An 8,639-nucleotide genomic window follows, 5' to 3' on the forward strand; every position below is an offset into this window, starting at 1 on the left:
TGTCTTAATGCAACGTACATTTAAGATGCGCTTTCTATCTGTGCGGATCATGTTTAAATATTTATACATCATGATTGTCAGAACTATATTTGTAAGTGTTTAATATATGTAAAAGATAAAACATAAAATTGAAAGATATATAACAGTTCATATACTATTAAATTAGCTAAAATAAATATATAATTCTAGACTGTTTAATCTTGATAATCATAAAAAGAGCCTAAGAAGTTTCTTTGTACAATGAAAATTAGAGACGGAACTCTTTTGCAATGACTTGGCGTGAAGTAAAAGAGAACATTTAATGACATATGTTATCAAATATAAAAATAAAAAACGTTTAATTTCTTTAGGAAAGTACCATAAAATATTATATTACTCTGTATCAAATATTTCTAATTAAATACAATTTGAAGTTTTTGGAAGTTATGGGACTTAATCGTTTTCAAGCGAGATTCAAATCATTTCAGTCATTACGCAGCTCAATAATTTGCGAAACGACCACCGATATGTAACTACTTAGCTTATGATACGGTTGTAGCACACACTGAGAGATGGCAGAAGTTGCTTAGTCAAAGTTTCAAATTCACATATTTCCATTTTATATTTTTCTATCATGTTCATTCTTTTATATTATAATTATTCTACCGATAATCTTTTACATTATGCTTGCGTGCATGCATATATGTATATATGTCAGGAGCAATAATTAACATATTTTTTAAAAACGTTAAGTACTTCTCTAAAAAAAATTAGAAAATATATTATACATATATTATAAAATATTCTAAAAATCAACTGGTTATTTTAGAAAAAAATTGTGATATTGAATGTTTCAACCTTACTCCCTCCATCCTCCCGACTCTCACACAACCCTAATCCTTTATTCGGATCTTCTTCAATGAAAGTACAAATTACATATTAATGCAAATGTAACTTACTTGGCCATTTTCTGTTTAAATCTTTTTGAAAATAATTATTTCTCATTTTTTAATTTTAAAACTTGTTACTTCTATTATTAATAAGGTCGGAACTTATTTATATATATTATGGATAAAAGATTCAACAAAAGGATAAAAATGCAAGCAATGTAACAAAAAATACGCTATAAAAAGACAACTATTGAAGATGTAAAGAGATCAGCCTATACATATGCGCACGCATATAAATAATGTATATTAATAGAAAATAATGTAAAATTCTTTTCTCAAATCGCGATCATCTGTTTAGAACTTTTAATTTCTGGGCATTATGTATCTTTTTTACTAAAGTACAGACGCTATTTATTATAATGATGAAAAAAATGCATTGCAGTCTCCATTATGATATCAATTAATTAAGCGGTTTCCGCGTGATGAGATCATCCGGTTTGGTAAGGTAAGTCTTGTGCATCATTCCGAAAGCAGTCATATTTCGACGATGTTACTACTATTAGAATGATACAAAAATGCGAAGAATTTGAGATTTAACGGGTTACTGTGATATGTTGCGTCGTATCAGGCGATAATCTTTTCATCGATCTTCGCTCCTTCGATCCTGTGCGATAATTATGTTAATTACATTTACGTTCTCTTACGCGCGTTCCCTCTTTCATCTATTAAAGAAAGATCTTTTTTCTGATAAGCAACCGCTACTTAAATATTTGTATATCATCGTCAAATATTTCCATATAATTATTGTATAAATAAATGACTGAATATCGAAGAAATATATTGCTATCATTTTATCTCTTAACTATTCTTTTATTTTTCTCTTTGAGTTATATTCTTATGAAAATTTATATATGATCGCGCGCAAGCAAAATTTTTATTTAAAAGAAATGGCATAGAGAAGAGGAGGATATAAATATATTTATGCTTCTCTAAATTTTTTAAATAATGATCATGACCCATCTCATTATCACATACTTCGCATCAATGTCCCTTATGAGCGTCTTCCGGTCCGTCAAATGCAGGCATAGGAGGGACCATTTCGAAATTGAATTTTTGTCTCACTCAAAAATAATATAAATTAAATTAGCGTTTAATTTAATTGAATTTCGAATAAAAAATTAATCATTGGACCATCACATATAAAACACTCTTATATTTGACGAAATATCTCATTAGCGATAGACTTATTTAATTATTTAGGTTCCACTTATGAACAAAAGGAATATCGCATCAAATAATGAAGAAATAAGGAAATATATAAGGCTTATTTGCGCAAAATTTATTAAAGTTTTGAAGCTTATGTTGTTACATAAGCATATGTCATTCTTAAATAATGCATTTTAATATATAGAATATTTGTTACCGATACGATAGATATTGTTTTTGAATGCGCATTGATCATTTAAAAAAAATTCTTCAAGATTTGAACAAGGTCTTTTAAAATAATGATAGATCACACGGAAGAAGGAACGGAGAAGATACATCAAAAGAGAGGAAAAAGGGGATCCACGCTTTACGGATACACGCGTGTCCTGGATCAAGGATGCAAATATGGCATAATATCCTGTGCTGTGCGCGTCGCTTGCGTTTGGATATATCTACCTAGACAGTAATATTGGTAGGTAATTCAAGCGAGGTAGGTTGAGCCGCACCCTGTTCCTCAAGCATCCACCGAAAGACCTCCATCGTGGACATTCGTGGCGTATAGTCGTATGTGTGTGTGTATGTGTGACTTGCACATATATGTCTTCGGATACTACTCCTTATAACGTCTCTCATAAGGGAATGGTACTAACATGCATGCATACACTCTGGACCCGCGAACGAGCTCGACGAGGGTCTGAGATGCGAGGTGAACGTCCCCCACATATCTAAAATCTGTGTGCGCGCGCGCGTGCGTGCGTACGTTATGCGTGCATGCGTGCGTGCATCGTTGCCTCATACAACCATGTTCGTCTTACTTGAAACTTGTGGTCCGTTGACTTGTAAGTATATTTTGTGTGTGTGGACCTACATACGCCAGTGTATTGGTGCGCTCGGTTTGTCTCTTTCCTTTCTCTTCTTGTCGCACTCGCAGGTATAGGTGGTAGAACGAGCCTGTCCAGTTTTCCCATGGGAACAATACCCCACGGGATATATAATAACAATGGTCACACGAGCGTGGGAGACGGGTCGATCTTTATTTACCCGTTCGTTTTTCGTTTCCTTCTACATCGCCATCGTCCTTCTTTTTGTTTTATTATCTTTCTCTCTTTTACCTTTTTCCCTTGCTTTTCTTCACTCTCTCTCTTATCCTCTGTTTCTCCATATTTCTCCCCGTTCTTCGTATATATACTCATGATTTTCATCCGCATGACACGCCAGATTTATCATTTAACGTGTCACTTGCTAGATTCCTATTTTCCATGCGGTTACTTTTTTTACGCTCCTCTCTTCGCAGACACACATACGATTATATAATACGCTATATATGATGTTAAGCAATTAGACTTATACAAACGGTGTATTTTAAATTTTAGTTTTTTTTCTTGATCTCTCTAATATCACATAATTTGATTTTATAATGTGAAGTCAATACTAAAAAAGACTAGGATATTTATAATCAAAATCATTTTGAAATCATTTATCAGTAGATATTGAATAAATATCTACTAATATCTACTGATAATCAAGTAAACATCAACATAATTAAATATGACATATACTTATGTCTTATCACATTAAGTAAAAGCAAACATCCAGTGTGTATTATAAGTTATCATAAATATAAAAGTAAAATTTTTCGTCTTGTATACCAAGAAAAAAATTAATTTGAAATTACTGTTAAATCAATCATACACACACGCACACACTAGAGAGTCAATATCTGTGCATTTTCTTTTTATCAGGATCGAATTACTTATTTATTTTTGACATGTGTTTCATTTTTACTTTAGATTTCTAAATTTTACTACTTTCACGCAGTTTTATGCATATCTTAATTCTTTTCTCTACTTTCTTTCCTCACTCTTCATGAATCTCTTTCTCTTTAACACTCCCTTTGAAGAGGTAGGGCATGTGAATGTGGGGGGGATAGTTTCCGGTCGCCCACGTGCCTCCATGATTACCACTTCGTCGAGGTATCGGGAAATCGAGTAAAACATACTCTGGCGAATATTATTTTATTTAAAAAAATATTATAATAAAGTCATTATTAGTTCCCTGCATGACTTTTTCTTATGTAATACGTATGCGACATATTTAATTCATGAGCCCAATATATGAATCCACAAAAATATGAGTAAAGAATGATGAACATGAAAATAAAAAGATTACTCGATCCCTATGAAACTTGAGATTAGGAGAGATTTAACTATATATCTATTCATTTTAAAAATATTTCTAGTTATTTGTGATAATTTGTTTCATCAGAAGTGATATTAATAACGTTGTATGTGTTTTTTTAATTTCAACTTTCAAGCTGTTCTTTATATTTTCTGTGAAATTTGCTCTTTTGCAGAATTGATTTCTCTGATTCAATTGTACAGAACAAACATGTGTGAAATGCGTCTAAAAGTGAATGTGGAAGTTCTTTTGAAAAATTGAAAAACCTATATAAAAATTATATAATTATAATGAAATTTTAAATATATAGATGCGAACATAGGTGTGCGAATTAAATGCTATATTTATATACAACCGCATAAAGTTGTCTTCCTAAATTAGGAAAATCTCACACCGTGCGACGCGAAGCGAAGGTGACGTTACGCGTGACGGGTGCGTCATGCAAAGATACGCAAATATTAGACCCCATCGCACACACACCCCACTACGGTAGCGGACTGTTGCGCCAGAGACTTACCGCTCCTAAGCATTATCTATACACCTGAATCGAGAGGATTTTCACAACGACGCTAGCCGATGAGAGAAAAGGAGAGAGAGGGAGAGAGAGCCCCCCGACTAGATTGTCGCGTGGGCGACCGGAAACCGTACCTTCCTACCGTCTTTGGTCGTCACTCGACGACTCCAAAGAGAGAGAGGGGAAGTGAAGAGAAGGAGAAGACAGACCGGTCAAGAACTCGCCATATTCTTCGACGTTCTTTTACCGATACATTGACTGTACACACAAGCGGATCTTTTCGAGACAATATTTGCGCGATTTTTTGCGGAAATATAATATATGAAAAATTTGCGAAAAATGAAGCAAAAAAGGGATGTTTTAAAAATCAAAGGAAATGATTATATAGAACAAAAGTTGCAATGCATTATTACTATTCCATCTTAATATGCAATGCACACTTTGTGGACCAGCACGTATGAAGCGGATTCATTGCTATAAAAAAAAAAAAAAAAAAAAAATTATATATATATTTTAAGCTTTCCTTTTTTATAATCGTCTTTTATTCTGTAGCAATAAAAAACAGCACTATTACAAAATAACTTTAAATCTTCCGGGTTTACAAGATATTTTTTTCTCTTTGTTAATTTTTTGGGGGATGATTTTCTAAGTTTAATTTTTTTTTGTCACCTCTCTCTCGCTGTTAATGGGAATAGTCTAGTTTGAAAAGTGGTTTGATTACTAATTAGACCAAGATTGATGGAATGAGGCTCAATTGATGGGACCGATAATATAACGAAAGAAGTAAAAAAAGAAAGATCTCGCTTATCCTGAAATGATAGAGAGGTGATGACCTCGATCCTATATTCGCGCTCCATTCCCGTCTTGCACCTCATTCCGCCTGTTTCTGCTGGTCTGGTCTGACTGAACGCACGACTGGCCTGCCCACGCCTGCCCTTCTGTCAATTATATTTACTATTTCATTCATACATCGCCGCCGACTCTTGCGTTCACGAGCCGTGCCCATTCACTAGAATGAGCGCTCGTGCGCGCAAGCGCCGTAGCTTGCTAGAGTACTTGATGGAATGGATGTGATTATATTCGCTAACACTTTCCAGTGAAATCAAAGTTTTTAGGAAAGGGTTCGGATTTCCTATTGCAGATTTCTTCAATATATTGAGATGACATACATAGATCTGATTCATTCATACAAAGATACATTCATTTTACTTAGAAATATTGAAAATCATTTTATTCTATTATACATATTAAATGTTTTAATTTATAATCATAGATTTTCTTTAATTAAAATATTCGATTTTTTTTTTTTATAGAAAAGGAAGTCGTTATTTCATTATGTATGTCGTTATGTATGTATCACCAATTTTAAATTATTGACATTATAAACTTTGTAATCAAATTTGAAATTAAAATTATATTACATCAAACTTTACTTGAAATTAGCTGAAAAATATAATTTTGTTTGGTCTTTTGAAATATAGCAAATGTTGTAAGACTCTCTCTCTCTCTCTCTCTCTCTCTCTCTCTCTATGTATGACAGTTATTTACTTTTATCTCATATATAGAAAAAGTTTTGGTTATGTGTCATAAACACATCCGTAATTATAATTTTGGAATGCTACAACCAACTATTCCTATCGATGTTATTTTACTTACATTTTTTTACAGTCATGTTCTTCGGTTCCTCTCTCTCCAAATTTTAAATACAGAATAGAAGCACACAAAAATCTGCAAGTAAAACATACCGCGATATTACGAATATATACTGTAAAATGAATTACTCCTCTCGACATTATTTAACTTACATTTTCTACATAGTCAAGTTCTCTCTTCGATTCCTCTCCCTTTCCAATTTTTAAATACAGAAAGTTGCACGAAAATACAAAAAAATCTGCAAGTAAAACATATCGCAATATTACGAATGTGCACTAGAAAATGAACTATTTCTTTCGACGTTATCTAACTTACATTTTCTACAGTCGAATCCTCTCTTCGTGGTTCCTCTCTCTTTTCAATTTTTAAATACAGAAAGTTGCACGGAAGCACAAAAAATCTGCAAGTAAAACGTATTGCGATATTACGAATATGCACTAGAATAAACTCTTTTCGCGCGTTTTCTAAAGATTTGGTAACTGAAGCATGAATTAAAAAATAACTTGATCGGTTACTTGAAGGAAAGAAATAATTGAAAGTTAGGCTAATATTATATTCATACGACAAACTGTTTGTATGCACTGATTGGCTATTGGATAGAGAATTCTTAGAATCTTGACAGACTCCAGAAATTCTCTATTCGATAACCAATCGGTACGTCCGACAAACGTTTTGGTTATATAAATGTAACAGCGCTCATGCCCGTATCAGACTACGCATTGAAGATTGAGATTCAAGATTCAAGATTGAAATTTGACCAATCAGAATAAAGAAATTTTAGTCCTTTTTGTTCTGATTAGTTAAATTCCAATCTTTAATCTTCAATCTTCAATTTTCAATGCGTAGTCTGATACGGGCTTCAGGCTTACTATAGTTATTTCTTTCCTTCGAATCTAGGAACATTTATTTGGCATTGTAATTTTTCGCTGACAAGTCATGGACAGTCATGGAGACGTCTGCCTTGAATTTGGTAAGTCTTGTTTCTTTTCATCGATAGTATATATTTTTATGTGTATTTTTATATGTATTTGTCACATTGTATGAATTGAATAAAAAGTAATAATTATTTATATAATCTCTATTAAGAGAGTCGACAATACACTATATTTTATCGAAATAAAAATATATAACAATGCAATATATACTATTCGATAAACACACTTTGAGTGTACATCAGGGCCTATTACAGGAATTATTTCCGCATATTTTATTCGTATTTATTATATATTAAATGTGTGCAACGTCAATCAAATTAATATATAATTGTTATAATAATATTAATATTTTAATCTAAGGCACATGAAAAACAGAGAAGAGCAGAAGCATTACTGCGCGGAGGAAAATTTGAAGAAGCAGCAAAGTGTCATGAAACTGTGGCTGATCTCTTGACAGAGGCTCATGCACAGCTCGAATCCAACCTTGTACATATACATGCACCTACATTATCCTCTCAAGAGACGCCAAAATTTCTGACACCAATTCAATCATTTGTCACTTTAGAATCTCTCAGTCTGCAACGAGATTATCATAAAAGGCAGGCAGCTGTTGTCAGGTACTTTTAAATCTCAAATTATTTGTTTTATATTCTAATCTTATATATGACTTTCTATTATTAAAAAAAAATATTTGTTTTTAGAATGAAACAGGTACAGTACGAAGAATATAAAGCAACATTAGAAAATCATCAGAAAGATCTTCTTAGTAAACATGTAGCTAAATATACTGAAAAAGATAATTGTACAAATATAAGGATTGATAAGTTTGATGGTTCTTTACGTCAAGCTATATACAAAACTATCGATGAGCAAGATAGCCTTTTGGGCTTGATACCCTTACCTGATGCTGAAGAAAAAACCTTTAAACATCCAAAAGACACTGGCACTGTTATAGAGGAACTTAAAACTGTCAATAGCCAATTGCGATCTCTTGTGGGGAGTTTACTTAGTCAGTTGGAAGCAAAAGATGAAGAAGTACGCCAATTAACAGAACGTCTATATGCTGTTTCTGTCAATTCCAATGATGACATTAGATCGAGCTTCAGAAAAGAAGTAAAAAATTAACATTGAGAAATTATAATTAGCACTGTAAAAATATTGCTATGTTTCCAAATATATTATTATATTAATAATTAAATGTAAATGTATAAATTTTATATAAGCAATATATAATAAAGCACACAACATGTAAGATACGAAAACAAATTTAATAATTTTAATATA

The 8,639-nt window shown here is 32.3% G+C and overlaps 1 protein-coding gene and 1 long non-coding RNA gene across 3 annotated transcripts in view; one reads left to right on the forward strand and one right to left on the reverse strand.

Moving 5' to 3' along the window:
• The window catches only part of LOC115234105, an 11,575-nt gene extending 4,556 nt beyond the window's left edge, over positions 1-7,019 (reverse strand). Inside the window, exons 1-4 of one of the 2 annotated variants that reach the window (XR_003883880.1) lie at positions 6,736-7,019; positions 6,573-6,658; positions 6,424-6,495; positions 5,412-5,705 (exon numbers count right to left, since the gene is read on the reverse strand). This is a non-coding gene — a long non-coding RNA (uncharacterized LOC115234105). Of the gene's footprint in view, positions 1-5,411; positions 5,706-6,423; positions 6,496-6,572; positions 6,659-6,735 lie in introns of those variants that run through there. The other variant, XR_003883879.1, reaches the window with a different exon arrangement.
• A 236-nt stretch (positions 7,020-7,255) lies between these two features.
• Positions 7,256-8,480, forward strand: LOC115234131 (nuclear receptor-binding factor 2-like). Its single transcript, XM_029804910.1, has 3 exons — positions 7,256-7,390; positions 7,716-7,972; positions 8,057-8,480. The coding sequence occupies exons 1-3, from the start codon at positions 7,367-7,369 to the stop codon at positions 8,478-8,480; spliced, it is 705 nt and encodes a 234-aa protein (XP_029660770.1). The 5' UTR covers positions 7,256-7,366.
• The last annotated feature ends 159 nt before the right edge of the window (positions 8,481-8,639 follow it).

Source organism: Formica exsecta, unplaced genomic scaffold (genome assembly GCF_003651465.1).
Source record: "Formica exsecta isolate Colony F162 unplaced genomic scaffold, ASM365146v1 scaffold194, whole genome shotgun sequence".
In the NCBI taxonomy this organism is placed as follows: Eukaryota; Metazoa; Arthropoda; class Insecta; order Hymenoptera; family Formicidae; genus Formica; species Formica exsecta.